Source organism: Suncus etruscus, chromosome 4 (genome assembly GCF_024139225.1).
Source record: "Suncus etruscus isolate mSunEtr1 chromosome 4, mSunEtr1.pri.cur, whole genome shotgun sequence".
In the NCBI taxonomy this organism is placed as follows: Eukaryota; Metazoa; Chordata; class Mammalia; order Eulipotyphla; family Soricidae; genus Suncus; species Suncus etruscus.
The window spans coordinates 58245229-58262239 of NC_064851.1; the positions used below are offsets into that span (position 1 = coordinate 58245229).

The 17011-nt window shown below is 41.7% G+C and overlaps 1 protein-coding gene across 1 annotated transcript in view; it reads right to left on the minus strand.

Annotated features, from left to right (window-relative positions):
* Positions 1 to 17011, minus strand: part of MDN1 (midasin AAA ATPase 1) — a 169043-nt gene that overhangs the window by 72256 nt on the left and 79776 nt on the right. The window contains exons 40-51 of the mRNA XM_049772304.1: positions 16688 to 16876; positions 14028 to 14117; positions 13665 to 13928; positions 13095 to 13356; positions 12451 to 12610; positions 10810 to 10926; positions 9380 to 9588; positions 7533 to 7681; positions 6806 to 7017; positions 6067 to 6287; positions 4756 to 4869; positions 226 to 358 (exon numbers count right to left, since the gene is read on the minus strand). Of these exons, the coding sequence (XP_049628261.1) occupies positions 226 to 358; positions 4756 to 4869; positions 6067 to 6287; positions 6806 to 7017; positions 7533 to 7681; positions 9380 to 9588; positions 10810 to 10926; positions 12451 to 12610; positions 13095 to 13356; positions 13665 to 13928; positions 14028 to 14117; positions 16688 to 16876 (2120 nt within the window). The remainder of the gene's footprint in view (positions 1 to 225; positions 359 to 4755; positions 4870 to 6066; positions 6288 to 6805; positions 7018 to 7532; positions 7682 to 9379; positions 9589 to 10809; positions 10927 to 12450; positions 12611 to 13094; positions 13357 to 13664; positions 13929 to 14027; positions 14118 to 16687; positions 16877 to 17011) is intronic.

Here is a 17011-nt window from a genome sequence, read left to right on the forward strand (position 1 = left end):
AAGAATTGGCTAGCCTGTTAAATATTTGAGTTTTGGGATATCAGAATTAGTTCTCTGAGCATAGATTGGAAAGGAGAAAACTGTTTCTAAGACCTGCCATTTTCAGGGCCTCCAAATTAAAATACCTGTAAAACTACAAAGGACAGAATCTGAGGAAAGGTATGAGGGATGTAACCACAGTGTAGCATGGGGCAAATAGTGCTCTGAATAGCAGGTTTTACGTACTTATTTGCAACAGACTCTAAAAGGGTAAAAAACTGCTGCATCTGGTCTGTCTGGGGATCAAAATCCATTGAATTTTTAATGATGTCCAAAGTCTGCATATTCCATCGGGGGTCCGCAGGAATCACGAATTCATCTAGTTTAAAACACAAAAGATAGTAGTGGGGGGAACACAAAAGAATTTTGAGTGAAAGCTCTTGATGGGCAAATTTCAACTGAGCTTTTGCGTTATTTAATTTGACCACATTCAGTACTAATGGAGAAAAGGTGGAAAATATCAGCGTTATAAATACAAGAAAAAATAATTTAATAGCCTGCCTGCTATTTCCTTTCCAAATACAAAGTATGTACATCAACAATATTCATAAAGATGATCTCTGTGAAAGCAAAAACATTCCAATTCATTGCTCAAACACAAGACAGCTGGAAAAGAATCCATGGAAACATTTATCCATTCTTTAATTATTAAAACCAAAGACAGTAGAAAGTGATGAAATATCCTTTTATTTTGTTTCACTAGAAAAGTAACTTGAGGGTACAGCAAAGTAAGATGTTTACCTTGCATGTGATCAACCCAGGTTCAATCCCTGGCATCCTCTTTGGTCCCCAAGCCCACCAACAGGTATTCCTGAATGCAGAACCAGAAGTGACCCCTTAACACTGCTGGGAGTGGCCCAAAAACATAAACAATAAAAAAGTAGCCAGGGAGGAAAAAAAAGGAGGAAAATGCTCAAAATTGGTCACTAGGAGTCACTACAAGACTTTCCTTTAAGTCTACTCTTTACTCATAGAAGCAACAGTAGCTGCCCAGTGCTCCTTTGGCTCAGTTTGGCTACTCTAAAGAAAGCAGCAGAGATGACCCTGATGCTTCAGAGACTGTGATTAGTTGAGAGGAAAGGAGGACAAACCAAGACAAACTGAGGGTAACAGGAACTTAAAAGTGGTGGGGTAGGATAGGTCAAAGACACTTCAGACCTTTTTAGAGCATCCAACAAATAGTAGATTAGTGAATTCACACTGAGTACAAGGTTAATAACAAGGGAGGTCACATTCCAAAGTCCACCAAGACACACAAGCGAGAGGTGAAAAGAAGACTGTAAAGAAGATGAAAGTTGGGGCCGGGCGGTAGCGCTAGAGGTAAGGTGCCTGCCTTGCCTGCCTTGCGCTAGCCTAGGACGGACCGCGGTTCAATCCCCCGGCATCCCATATGGTCCTCCAAGCCAGGAGCGACTTCTGAATGCATAGCCAGGAGTAACCCCTGAGCATCACCGGGTGTGGCCCAAAAACCAAAAAAAAAAAAAAAAAAAAAAAAAAGAAGATGAAAGTGGAACCTGTCTGTTGTAAACGTGGGCAAAATTGGGAAGTCATGATTTGTTAAGTCATAAACTATTACTTCCCAACCATGTACTCTATAATGTTTAACACGATTGGTTTAGCACAACAGCATCATATAGCTTTTCTTTCTTAATAAAGGTTGTTGGTATGTTTTGGTCAACTTCAAATAAAGATGAGGTTGGGAAATTGAAAACCTACTTCCATTAAAATGATCATTTCCGGGGCTGGAGAGATGGCATGGAGGTAAGGCATTTGCCTTTCATGCAGAGGGGTCATTGGTTCGAATCCCGGCATCCCATATGCCCCCCCACCAAGCCTGACAGGAGTGATTTCTGAGTGTGGAACCAGGAGTAACCCCCTTAGTGCTGCCAGGTGTGACCCAAAAACCAAACACCGAAAAAAAGAAAAAAAAATCATTTCCCACATTCTTCTTTTCTAGAGGGCACACATCTTATGATCATCAGGGGGTTACTCTTGGCTCTATAATCAGGAGTTGCTCCTGGTGGTACTCAGGAGACCATATAGAATACCAGAGAACTCCAGCCCTTCTTCATAATTCTTACATTGAGACAACTTCATTTAGACATACTTACTGTCCTGTTCTAATAAATGCTTATAATCTCACTGTTTTGTAAAAATAAATAAATAAATAAATAAATAAATAAATAAATAAATAAATAAATAAATAAATAAAAATTGAGTGTTTGGGGACCAGAGTGGTGGCGCTGGCGGTAAGGCGCCTACCTTGCCCGCGCTAACCTAGGACGAACAGTGGTTAGATCCCCCAGCGTCCCATATGGTCCCCCAAGCCAGCAGCAAATTTCTGTGTGTTGGGGGGTGAGTGGGTCACACCCAGCAGCGCTCAGGGGTTCCTCCTGGCTCTACGCTCAGAAATCGTTCCTGGCAGGCTCAGGAAACCATAGGGGATGCCGTGATTCGAACCATCATCCTACTGCATGCAAGGCAAATGCCTTACCTCCATGCTATCTCTCTGACCCAGGAGCAAATATTTCTGAGCACATAGCCTGAGTGTCACCAATGTGCCCACCCCCCACCCAAAAAAAATTGAGTGTTTTATTTAATTACATAATCTGAATGGCTATTTTGTCACGGTTTTATAAATTTGTCTTTAGTTCACAAAACTAGTTTTAGTCACTGAGAGTATTTTCTTTTCTAAAATAATTATGCTAATAGATGGATAGAAATGGAAAGTACAATGTTGAATGAAAAAAGTTTGAAGGAGTGGCCAGAGAGAATATAGTGGATGAGGTGCTTGCCAAGCACATGCCAGAACCTGGTTTGATTTCTGTCATCCCATACAGTCCGCTGAGCACCACCAGCAATGATTCCTTAACGCAGATCCTGGAATAACCAGAGTATTTCTGGGTATAAATGCTGCAGCACCAGGAGCAGCAGCAGCACCACCACCAACAACCAGCCAGCCACCTCCATATGAGTCTGAAAATGACAGCACTCATTTGGGAGGATATAAAGAAACAGAGTAGGAAAAGAATACCCAAAGATAACAGAAATGAAGGGCAGAAGAATTGGTCCTTAGTACCATACTTGCCGGCGTATAAGACGACCCTTCAACCCATGAAAAACTTTCTAAAAGTCTTAAAAGTCGGGGCCAGCGAGATAGCATGGAGGTAAGGCGTTTGTCTTCCATGCAGAAAGACAGTGGTTCGAATCCCTGTATCCCATATGGTCCCCCGTGCCTGCCAGAGGCTATTTCTGAGCATAGAGCCATGAGTAACCAACCCTGAGCACTACCGGGTATGACCCAAAAACCAAAAGAAAAAAAAAAGTCTTAAAAGTAAGTTACTTCTTTTTTTTTTTTTTTTGGTTTTGGGCCACACCTGGCGGTGCTCACGGGTTACTCCTGGCTGTCTGCTCAGAAATAGCTCCTGGCAGGCACGGGGACCATATGGGACACCGGGATTCGAACCAACCACCTTTGGTCCTGGATCGGCTGCTTGCAAGGCAAACGCCGCTGTGCTATCTCTTCGGGCCCGTAAGTTACTTCTTTTTAAGAGGGGTGCGGATCACTCATCCCTGAAGCTGGAATAAGTTTCAGCATGCCGTATACAGCATATGACTCCCGACTTTTAGGAAGTTTTTCATGGGTTGAAGGGTCATCTTATACGCCGGCAAATACAGTAGATCTAAACTTCCCACAATGGGAAGATTACCATTAGGACAGAGACTGGACCACGTAAGACAGTGAGAGTGGGAAGTGACCACTCTGGACAAGAACTAGGTGATGAAGTAAAGTGATATGCATGATACCTTACAGAAACAGTAATGCAAGTCACAGTTAAAAAAAATGTGGAGGGGCCAGAGTAATAGCACAGTCATAGGGCGTTTGCCCTGCATGCTGTTGATCCAAGACGAACCAGGGTTCAATCCCAGGCATCCCATATGATCCCAAGCCTGCCATGAGCAATTTCTGAGGGCCAAGCCAGGCGTAACCTGAGTGCCGCTAGGTATGACTCCTCCCCACCCAAAAAAAGTAAACATAAAAATGCCTGCCATAGGGCTTGAGCTATAGCACAACAGGTAGGGTAGTTTGCCTTCCATGTGGCTGGCCTGGGTTCAACCCACTGTATCTCATATGGTCATCCAAGCCTGCCAGGAGTTGATTCCTGAGTGCAGATAACCCCTGAGCACCACAGGCTGAGGAGCAGGGAGTTGGGTGGCACTGGGGATATTAGAGGGAAGAAGCAGAGACTGGTGAAGGATGGGTTTTGAACATTGTACAACTGAAACTCAATCATGAACATCTATATAATTTTGGATCTAAACAGGATTCATTAATTTTTTGAAATAAAATAGAATTCTTCTTGTAACAATATTAATACAAGTGGAAGAAACACTAGAGAAATTGGCTTAATTTCTCATTGTTTTCAAATACATGAATAATGGACTTAAAATCAAAATGCCAGTTTTGGGGGCTGAGTTGGGTTCAAAGCCAGTCTATCAATTCCCATGTTCCCTTTTATGGTATATGCCATCATCCTCTTCCAAACACTGATAAAAAAGATACAAAGAGCTTCAAACAAAAACAAAACAATGCAAAACAGAATTTGAGCCCAGACATGCTGATTGTTCCAATGAAGTTCTGGAATAATCACACTAAAATCACTGGACAAGCAATTTATGCAGTTTTAAGACACAGAAATAAATGAGGTGCTATACCTGTTATATTTGGTTGTGCTATTTTGATAACATTACTGATCCCAGATGAGAGAGAATTTGAATAAAAATTGCTGAGAGATGCAGCACTGGCTTCCAAATGAATCTGTATGGACTCTGTGAAAGAAGCAGATAAAAAGCAATGATGGGGCCTGAGTGATACCACAGCAGATAGGGCATTTGCTTTCAATGCAGCCAACCCAGATTTGATCCCTGGCATTTCATATTATTTCCTGAACCAGCCAGGAGTGATTTCTGAGCTCAGAGTCAAGAGTAACTCCCTGAATGCTACCAGTGTGACCCAAAAACACAAACACACACACAAAAAGGCAGTATGTTCAATCACATTTTCTGCAGTAATGACGTGAATGGCCAATAGTGACTTGAAATGTGATTTGAAAAGTGCTCCTTAGAAATTGATTTTTTTTGTTTAAGACACTGCAGATAAAAAAATTCAAAGAAACTCTTGCCATACATATTTAGACAAACCATATATACCATCTAGTAATGTACACATTCACTGGTTTTTCTGTATGTTCTCATAGAGTAGAAAGATGGATAAAACCAAAATATATAAATCAAGAAATCCTACCAAAAAACTTAATGTACTATATTTATATGCCATATGATATTGTTAACTGTTCTTTTTCTTTTTGTGAAAAGAAATTAAGCATGACAATTTAGAACACTAAAGTAAGATTACTTTTTTGTTGTTTGTTTTAACACTAAGCATTACTCAGGACTTACTCCTCCTGTCTCTGCACTCGAGGTTCATTTCTTGCTGTGCTCAGAGAATCAAAAAGTGTACTAAGAATTGAACCCTGGTCAGCCACATGCAAAGCAAATACCTTCCCTGCATCTCTACAGTCCCAAGATTAAAATCTTTTGTATGCATTTTTAGTGAGGAGAAATTAATTTACTGTAAATAACATTTCTCCCAAAAGAATGATAACAGCAGTAGTTGAACTGAGGTGGAAAGCAGATTGTCTCCCCAAGTTTAATTATCAATATAAAATATTTGCTTTCTGGAATTAAAGGGATAAACAAATCCTCAAATATTAAGGATGACATGAGGAAAAGTTTCTCTTGGGATTCACCAAAGGGCAAACCTCCTTAATCACCACACACCCCATTTCTAAATCCTTAATTCTTTAACAGCTGTACAAATAGTAAGTCTAAGTCATAAATTTTTTGCTAGATCTCCCAAATGTAATCTTAACAGGGTAATCACAGAGTAACACAGCTGCTGAGGCACTAAAACAGAATAAGTGTACATAAATTCCCTCATTATACAAATTAAGCTTTTCTACTTACCAAGCCCCTGTGGTATATTTTTGGCTAAATGATAAAGCCATTTAACTCTAAGCATCCAATCTTGATTGGTTGCTCTTTCAATGAGCAATTTAACAGCCATGACCAGAACATCTGGATCATCAATCCAGTAAGTATCCATTTCAACTGAACTGAATTTCAAGTTCTCAGGGTTGGAAGATTGCATAATTTTCTCCAAGTCTGGTAAGGTAAGAGGCTGAAGCCTAAAAATTCATTGTAACAAATAATTATCAATGCTATAAGAAACATTGCTATAAAAAGTTTTCATATTTCAAATAATCAGAAAAGTAACAATAATTGCCCGTAGTAGAGGAAAGGGTGAGTCTGCTCTAAAGGACAACCAAACAAACCCAAACAATGGCACAGAGCAGCATCCCTAAGAAAAATCTACGCAAGATGGGTAACAAGGGGCTGTGGCTGCATGTGGTAAGCCAGGAGCAGTAAGAAAACAAAAACAGAAGTCTAAAAAAAAAAAATCCCAGGTTGGGCCCGGAGAGATAGCACAGCGGCGTTTGCCTTGCAAGCAGCCGATCCAGGACCAAAGGTAGTTGGTTTGAAGCCCGGTGTCCCATATGGTCCCCCGTGCCTGCCAGGAGCTATTTCTGAGCAGATAGCCAGGAATAACCCCTGAGCGCCGCCGGGTGTGGCCAAAAAAAAAAAAAAAAAAAAAAAAAAAAAACTCCCAGGTAAAAAGTCAAAAAGAAAAAGACCCTCCACTGACCTTGTCCAGTTGCTTGTTTTCATGCTCATCCTATTGAGGCAATATGCTAAGATCTGTCCATCGCTTCGGACGGTAGAGAGGTGAGAGTCTTCCGTGGCAAAGGCAGCAGAAGGTAGAGAATCAGGCCAAAGCCCCATAGCAAGAATGGAGCTGCCCCAGGTTTCATGGGCTTGCAGAGAAAACATATGTTTCTCCAGTATACCTTGTACAAGCTAGAAGTAGACAATAGCATATAATATGCAACACACAGCATTATCAGTACAAATGACCAGAAGAAGAGTACTCCATAAACTCCCTGTGATCATCTCATACTTCTTACATAATTTGAATTTCCTCTTTCCTGATTTTTTAAGAAAGAATACTTACCTTTTAAGCCCTTTTCTAGAAATACTATATAGGTTTAGCTATATTCTAAAAGGATACCTCATCTGACACAAAATAATCATAGTTATCAATGATCTTAGATTGTTAGAGTGGCCACAAAAAGAAAGATTCTTCCTGGGGCCGGAGTGGTGGTGCAAGTGGTAAGGTGCCTGCCTTGCGCATGCTAGACTAGGATGGACCACAGTTCACTCCCCAGGCATCCCATATAATTCCCCCAAGCCAGGAGCGAATTCTGAGTATCTCAGAAGTAACTCACCGGCCCAACAACAAAAACAACAAAAAAGATTTCTTTCTAACTTCAGTAACTTTCAGTGAGAAAGCTGTTTAAAACATATTACAATACCTTCTGATTTGCTGGTGAATGCTGGGAACAGACATATGTTTCCCAACATGCCTCAGAAAAGGCTCTGGCTAAACTCAGCCCTCGCTGCAGGTACTGGACAATGAGGACAGCTGCCTGAATTAGAGTTGAAACAGAGGATGTTGGAGAACCTATAAAGAAAAAATATTTCCATCAATAACTAACATGTGCAATCTCAGGTGAAAATGGCTAAATTCCATTCCTACCTTTCTTTCATTCAAATACATGATTTTTAAAGTCTTCTAAATAGCTTATAGGTTCTTGCTACCATACAACAAACTTGTGTGAGAAAATTCATATTCTTCCTCTTTTATCCCGTCCCCCTTCAACTCCCTGTCTGCAGTTGCATTATGGGGAAATGATCAGACTCATTTACAAATGTGATAAAGTTTGGTTATTTAATACCTTGTTTGTTTGTTTGTGTCACACCCAGCACACACACTCAGAACCTGCTCTTGGCAGGCAGGGGGGACCATGTGGAATGCTGGCATCAATCCACTGTCTGTTGTAGATCAGCTGCGTACAAGGCAAACACCCTACTATCCCTCCGGCCCCTCATTTAATCGTTAATGTAAAGTTGGCACACAGCAGAGGTGGCAAAATGAGCATGATAGCCTTAGAGAATCAGACTCTGAAATCTGCTTGACCTACTTTCAAATTTCAGCTGTCATCATTAAATTAAATCCCCGTTTTGTCAAGTTACTTGGCTTCTCAACCTTATTTATAAATGGAAACTCGTGTTTTACAAAACTAATGTGCAATTAAAATAAAACAAGCAACATTATACTTACCATAGTAGTTAATCTACAAATGGCAAGTTTATCATTATCATGATCGTTTTCATATTCGTTATATATTGGAACATTTACTAGCCACAACACCTAACATTTAAACAATTTGATGTTCCTTCCTTTTAAGTTTTTTGTGGGATCAGGGACCAAAACAAGGCCCTTTATACAGTGAATCAGAGGCTCTATCACTGAGTCACATCTTTAGACCAAATTCTCCTTTCATTCACCCTCAGAAAACTCAATAATGAAATATTAAAAGGCAAGCTTAATATTTAATATTTACTAAAGGTATTAAAGGCAAATTTCACTATCTCAGCACTGAATGCAGTATTCCTCAAATCTGGGTCTCTACTTGCAGGTGACACAATCATACCAAGAATATCTTTAAAATACTGATCTCTGAGGCAAGAGATTATACAGTTTGCCTTGCATGTAGCCAACACTGAGTCAATCCCCAGCAATTATTCCTGAACATAGGCTCATAGCAGAGGGTGGCCCCAAAACAAAACTAAACAACAATAAAAAACAAACAAACAGGGGCCGGGCGGTGGCGCTGGAGGTAAGGTAAGCCTTACCTGCGCTAGCCTAGGAGACAGACCGCGGTTCGATCCCCCGGCGTCCCATATGGTCCCCCAAGCCAGGAGCGACTTCTGAGCGCATAGCCAGAAGTAACCCCCTGAGCGTCACCGGGTGTGGCCCAAAAACCAAAAAAAAAAAAAAAACAAAAACAAAAACAAAAAAAAAACAAACAAACAAACAAAAAAAACACCCTGATTTCTGGGACAGAGGAGATACACAGGGTGTTATGGTGCTGCCTTGATATACACCCTGAGACAGGAGTAGAACTTGAGCACAGCCAGATGTGACCCCCAAACAAGAACAAAAAATACTAATGCCCATAGCTCAGCCAGCAGGATACAAGCCGAACTACAATTTTAACAGGTTTTTCTACTTATTTCTGGGTATACGAAATAGAATTGTTGTTGTTTAACATATAGAAATACAACTGTGAAGAGATCTAAAAACCATGTTTCTTACCTACAAAAACTCTTTGGGTCTCTGTGTGTAGATCCAGGAGGGTTTCACAAACACTGGCCCCCACCAAGCCCAGGCTGTGCAACAAAACTTTAAGATCAAATTCATCTGCAATTCTCCCATCCCCTTCTCCAGGGATATAGACTTCAAGTCCACGGTTCCTCATAGCTCGAGATATTTCTCCATGAACAGGATCCATTGAGAGAAAAAGTCTAGAAGTAAAAATAAATAAAGTTGGGGCCGAAGCGGTGATGCAGGGGTAGGGTGTTGGCTTTGCATGTGGCTAACCTAGGACAGACCACAGTTCGATACCCCAAGCGTCTCATATGGTCCCCGAAGCCAGGAGCAATTTCTGAGCGCATAGCCAGGAGAACCCCCAAGTGTCACGAGGTGTGGCCCAAAACAAAGTGAATAAGTAAATAAATTCCCACTTAGATACAACTCAGAAACAAATGGAGAGAATAAATCCTATGTGGCACATGATAACCAAACTACTATTAACCAACTCCGAGTCAACTAGGAAGACTGTCTTCAGTAAGCTGCTTCCCATAGAAAAACAATATGGTCTGCTAAGTATGCCAACAGAGCCAGCTGTGAACTTCAGAACTCACTGGCCTCCCACAACAGGCTACACCTTCTCTCTAACTCATTTACAGGGACAGCAGAGAGCAGCTGCTCAGGAAAACTCTGAGCTAACTCTTATAAAAGTTACCTCCAAAACTAACAGCTGATTTCTCCAGTCCTTCATTACATCAAACCTGGTCTTTTTGGGGTGTGTGTGTGTATGTGTGTTTGAGTTATACCCGGCTCTGCGCTCAAGAAATCGCTCCTGGGCCGCTGATCCAGGACCAAAGGTGGTTGGTTCGAATCCCGGTGTCCCATATGGTCCCCGTGCCTGCCAGGAGCTATTTCTGAGCAGACAGCCAGGAGTAACCCCTGAGCACCGTCGGGTGTGGCCCAAAAACCAAAAAGAAAAAAAGAAATCGCTCCTGGCAGACACGGGAGACCATATAAGATGCCAGGATTCGAACCATCATCTGTCCTGGATTGGCTGAGTGTAAGGAAAACGCCCTGCCACTGTGCTCTCTCTCTCTGGCCCCACACCTGGTCTTTTTGCCTTTCTTCCCCTTCTCAATGGCACCACCATTCCTTCCTTGCAAATCTTAACTACCTCCTATTTGACTATCCTAGACTAAGCTACCACCATTTCTTTGCCCAGAATCAAACTAGACTCCATGGTTCTAGCTTTCCCATCGGCCCTCCCCCTCCTGCTGATTCTGTATAAGCAAGCAGTCTCTTTACATATCTGTAAACCAAATCAATGAATGGGAGACATGGTTGTGATCAGATGTATTATCCTACTGCAGGCAGGTGCTGCCACTGTACAAAAGATGTCAGATTCTTAAGTTGAAACTGAAGAGGCATAAACATACCTGAAATTGGGATTTGGGGTTATGGTGGGAGTAGATCCATCGATCATTCCTCTCTCACTGACAGTGAGGACACCTCCAGGTTCAAGCAAAGCATTCAAGCGATCCAGCACTGATGGGCTATAGAGACAGTTCAGATGAAGAACTCACTGGCAGGCTGGGTTGGCTCTGCTTTCCTCAAAGGCCTCCCATTGCTGTTGACCTCTGTCTTCCTTCCCAAATGGTGACCATCGTCCCCCCCAACCCGAGTGGAAACATTCCAAGAGTCAATCCCTCAATCTCCCTCCCCATTTCCTTTTAAAATCCCAAGAATATCCCAGAATAAACACACAAAGCACTTCTTGAAATTAAGGAAAATGATAGAATCTTCTTAGCTATAAGGGATCTTTATCTCTTTCCTTCTACCCTCTCTATCCAATAATACCAAACCTATTTAAAGATAAATTTCAATTTGAAATACTTGTTAAAAACACTATAGGCAGCAAAAAATGACTGACCCACAGAAACATTCACTGTGCAGACTGTAAATATAGCTGTTTGACATATGCCCCTCTCCTTTAGAATCAATAGTGAATTATACAAATGTAGTTCCTTGCTAAATGTCTGTCCTATACCAGACTCCCTACTTCAATAATCTGTACTCAAGGATAACACTACCCAAAGATTTCTGATGCACATAAAAAGGTTTATGAGAGGGCCCGGAGAGATAGCACAGTGGCGTTTGCCTTGCAAGCAGCTGATCCAGGACCAAAGGTGGTTGGTTCGAATCCCGGTGTCCCATATGGTTCCCCCGTGCCTGCCAGGAGCTATTTCTGAATAGACTGTCAGGAGTAACCCCTGAGCAATGCCGGGTGTGGCCCAAAAACCAAAAAAAAAAAAAAAAAAAAAAAAAAGGTTTATGAGGCCAGCAAAAGCACCATAGGATGGGCGCTTGCCTTGCAAAAGGCCAACCCACGTTGGATCCCTGGCGTCCCATAAAGTTCCCCGAGCCTGCAGGGAGTAATTTCTGAGTGCAGAATCAGGAGTAACTCGAGCACTACTTGGTGTGATTGCAAAACCAAAATGCAAATAAACAAAAAGTCTTAACTATATGGGTTAGAAAAAATAATACAGGTTTGGTAACTGTCTTCAGTTCAGCTCAAAGTATCATAGAGGAGTAAAATTCTATAGCAGCCTAATAACCAACTGCCACTTTTACCTGGTGAGAACTGTCCAGAGTATGTCTGAAGATGCACTCCAATTAAGAAAACACAAAAGGATGGAGCTTAGGGCTGAGCAAGCAAAACAGAAGGACATCAACAGGATTTGGGGTAGTTTGTTAATGCTAGAGATACAGTTCATTTGTACACCAAAAACATAAACATTTAACACTATAAGTCAATATGATCTTAGTAACAATGAGAAAGGAACAAGAGTGAGATACAGAGACAGAGAGAGAGATAAAAGAAAGAGGCCAAATATAATTTTTAGCTCACTTATAGAACATGTGCCTCACATATGAGATATGAAGCATCCTTGGGTTCAATCCCTGACACCAGAAAACCAGTGGGGAAAAAATGTCATGGCTTCCATCTTGGTTTCTATATTAGTAAGCATATCCCAAATCTCAATCCAGCCCACATGTGATGGGCATAAGGTCCTTACTTGCAGAAGTTAACATTGTCCATCAGAAGCCAATCTCCAGACTTCAGGGCATGAACCAACATGCTGTCAACCCATTCAAACGTGCCATGACTGTGGCCACTGGCTGACTGAGAAAGCTTCACCCCAAAGCTTCGGAATTCTTCCACAAGTTTGGCAAACTCTGTAACGTCACAGTCATAGCACTTAACTTCAAACCAGAACAAGGAAATAAAGGGGTTGGGTGGACAGTATCCAATTCCTTTCCACTTTGAATTGTTAAGGACCACCCATTCTGAACACTATTACACTTGAATTTTTCTTTGTTTTTGGATTACACCCAGCAGCGCTCAGGGGCTACTCCTGGCTTTGTGCTCAGAAATCACTCCTGGCAGGCACAGGGGACCACATGGGATGCCGGGATTAGAACCACTGTCTGCCTGGATTGGCTGCATGCAAGGCAAATGCCCTACCACTGTTCTATCTCTCCAGCCCTGAACACTATACACCTTTCATCTTTACTTTCTAAGATGAAGATTTCCAAGTTCTGACTGTTAATACTCTTTAATTAATAGCACAAGTTTGGACATTTACAAACATACTCCCTGCAAAATGGAAACTAGGCGGACAATGGTAAGTGCCTCACATTTATATCCAAATACACATACCTGCCTTAGAGCAAGAGTTGATTTTATTGTTGAGACGCTGCATAAGCAGTAATACTGCTTCCAGCTTGTTGACAATTTCTACGGTGGTATTTTTTCCACCTTCTCCAAGACACTTGGGTTTATAATTCAGTAGAAAATGGCTCCATGCTCGCAGCACAACTTCTCCATCCTCAGCACTGCTGAGGAGGCTATCTCGTAAGAGTACCTTCACAACATTCTCTACCTTCTCCAACAGTTGCCTCCATGGCCTGACAAGATCAACCTGCAAAATGTGCAGAGTATCATGGCTACTGGCCAGAAGAACAGTGCCACCAGCAGCAATCATGAACTCAGAATAGAACGAGAACAAGTCTGGTTTAAAAAATTGTCAAAGTAGGGGCCAGCGTGGTGGCGCTAGAGGTAAGGTGTCTGCCTTGCCAGCGCTAGCCTAGGACAGACTGCGGTTCAATCCCATGGCATCCCATATGGTCCCCCAAGCCAGGAGAAACTTCTGAGTGCATAGCCAGGAGTAACCCCTGAGCTTCACTGGGTGTGGCTCCCCAAAAAAAATTGTCAAAGACGACCCATTACCTGTTCAAATCCTCCCAAAAGCTCCGTAGTATCCATTGCACTATTCATTGCCATGATCTTTAAATTGTGACCGGTAAGGTGTGCCAGCAGCTGGACCAAGCTGGTTTTACCCACAGAAGCTGGACCCACAAGGATGACCATCCAGCTCATTTGGACACACTTCATAATTGACTCCAGAGACAGTAAAGACTGGTGAAGAATCAACAGAGGGCGGCGAGACAGTGGAGGAACATAGGTATCCCGAGAAAGAACTGAGTAGCCCACCTGGAAGAGAGAAGTGCCATTAACATTGCAAGAATATGCACGACAATAGCACCAGGGACCCATAGGCAACTGTAAGGTAGAATATCGAAGTCCCCTCACCTGGACATTGTAAGGAGTAATGTGAAACAGTCTGCTTCCCATGTATGGATTAGAGTTAGAACCAAACACATCCTTGAACACAGCAATAACCTAAAGGAACAAAAGAGTCAAAACCCAAATCCCTTCCCAGTGAGCCTTTCCTTGTAAAATGAAAGCCCAGAAAACATACATAATAATATGTCAGTGTTCTAAAATTATCAAAAACCAATTTGTGGAGCTATTTACATATTTACACTTAAGCATGAAAATGTAGACCCTTTTTTCTTAGGCCTAGATTTATATGTCTGTTACCCCTCTTAAAGAAAGCACGCACCAGACGTGGCTTTTTGCCTTCCTGGTGCAGTGCCTTCCTCCCAAAGAATTATTTGCCAAAAGGCCCGTTCAGAGAAATCAATCATTTGACCCTTTACGTGGATTATTGGCTGTAATTCCAACATGGCTGTGACATTACATTTTCTCTTTATTTGGTTACTATAGAAATCCGGCCTCAGCTTTCCTACAGACAAAGAAATGTCAGTACCAAAGCCCGCCAAAAGCTCCCTGCTTTTTGTGAATCATATTTCTAGTATAACCTGGCACCAGCAGCTTGTTTTTCTGAATCTAGCTCTATGATGATAAACAATTATTTCTGTTCCCCCAAAAATCTATTTTCCGGCAACTATACAAACATCATAAATATTCTTTTCTCTCTCCTCCTGATCTCTTGTTAAATCTGTTTCTCTGTTTACCCAAAAACAATTTCACCACCAACCTCCAACAGGGGTCTTTCTCACCTATAGTATAGTCATTTGATATGTAGATTCTAGGCCTGTTTCCCCACTGTACTGCTCTCCTACTCTTTGTTCTCCCTGAGGACACCCTGCATACCAGAGCTCATGCTAAAAAATGTCATCAGCTGAAAATTAATTTGTCTCTCGTCCCTTGGACGTGGGTCCCCATACAATTCATTTTGTGTGGTCTCATTTATTTCATTTTCATATTTCATATTCGTCTGCCTCATGTACCCGCTTATTCCTAGTGAGAATTATCTAACCTACTAAGTTTTTGCTAAGGGACACTAACACGTCTGCAGCATATGTCAATCAAAGATTTTTCCACATTTATGAGAGTAAATCACAATGAAACAGGGGTGGGGACCTCAAATCTGCTCATGGTGTGATCAGTTCTGCATTACAGGCCTGACAGTGTTGTGCTTTGACCAAACCAATGCATTGCATTGTGCTGCGTGCCAACTGAACCATGATGGTGATCTGGGAAATAAGGTGCATAGATTGCAGTACGGATTAAATTCTGGCCTGCATCATGAGAGAGAAATAATCCAATACTTGAGCTACATCCATGGTCTCAATCAATAGGGTTTTTCTGGGAGGCGGGGGTTGGGGCCACACCCAGCAGTACTCACGGGTTACTCCTGGCTCTACATTCAGAAATTGCTCCCGGCAGACCCTCGGGATTATATGGAATGCCGAGAATTAAACCCAAGTCCATCTCGGGTGGGCTGTGTACATGGCAAATACCCTACTGTTGTGCTATCACTCCAGCCCCTCAATTAATAGTTTCAAAATATTGTCATGGAGCAGAAAGAAGAGCAAATTAGAAACATACTCCCTGTGAGACTAAACACTCTGGCCTCACACTCTCATTTGTTATAAACCTTCAAGAGAATGGACTTTAAACACCACTTATAAGCACAATACAGGCCAGAGAGATAGCAGTTTCTTACCTTTGCCTTTGATCCCCAGCACCACATATTCTCTCCCAAACTGTGCCAGGATAGAAGCCTGAGCACAAAATCAGGAGTAAACCCTGATTTATGTATGGCTGCTCTCTACTCCCCCCAAAACAAACCAAACAAAAATGTAGACGATTCTAGTTTCACATAAAAACATATCCCAGTGTTTCTATTTATGAATGGCTATTTTCATTTTCATTTAGATAGAGAATCTTCTCAGCATATTTACTTATATTTACTTATACATAAAAGTAAATTTGACACTTGTTTAAAGAGAAAAACCTCCCTGTTAGTATCACACTCCTGCTTCTCCAGTATTGTGCCAGGAAAAATAATGAAGGTCTTTGTTACTGAAGACAGTACTTTTTTTTTTTTTTTTGGTGAAGATCTGCAATCAAAGGTTTTGTAGGTAAATAAGCCAAAACCCGCACAGTGGTGAAGAGAAACACACACTCAGGTGGGAGGTGTGGTGTTAGAACTATGTATGCATGAACTCCTATTATTAACAGTACCATCATAAGACAAAAATAAATTATGGCCCCCAAAGCAAACTATCTACTACAAGCTTAGTCTGTCTCATCCCTTAACTCCTCAATTTCTAAGCAGTTTTATTGGGTTTGGTGTGTGTGTGTGTGTGTGTGTATATATATTGGGTTTTTTTGGTAGTTTTTTTTTTTTTGTAGTTTTTTGGTCACACCTGGCGGTGCTCAGGGGTTACTCCTGGCTCCATGCTCAGAAATTGCTCCTGGCAGGCCCGGGGGACCATATGGGACGCAGGAATTCGAACCAATGACCTTGCATGAAAGGCAAACGCCTTACCTCCATGCTATCTCTCCGGCCCCGGGTTTGGTATATATTTATGTATGTATTTTCACTTCCTTAGGAAGAAATCAACTTTCAAAGAGAAAGAAACACAAAAGTTTATGACCTTTTCTTTGTCTTCTCTGGTTCTCATTCTTTCTCCGTAGATCAAAAGCACATGCTGAGCAGGGTCATAACTGCCAGGGGACTGGTCAACCAGCATCAGTTGACACCAGCGAAAAAGGTCCCGGAGGTTGAATTCCCAGGGACCTCCTTTTTGCCCCCATTTCTTTTCAACAGTTACTTCATGATCAATCTAAAATAAAAATATCTTTATTATGAAACATGATCTAACTCAAGACACTTGCCATAAGTTCCATTAGTGGACTACAAATGTATAAGTAATCTGAAACAAAAGTCAATAGGCTTAAACTGGGTATCTCCTTTCTCC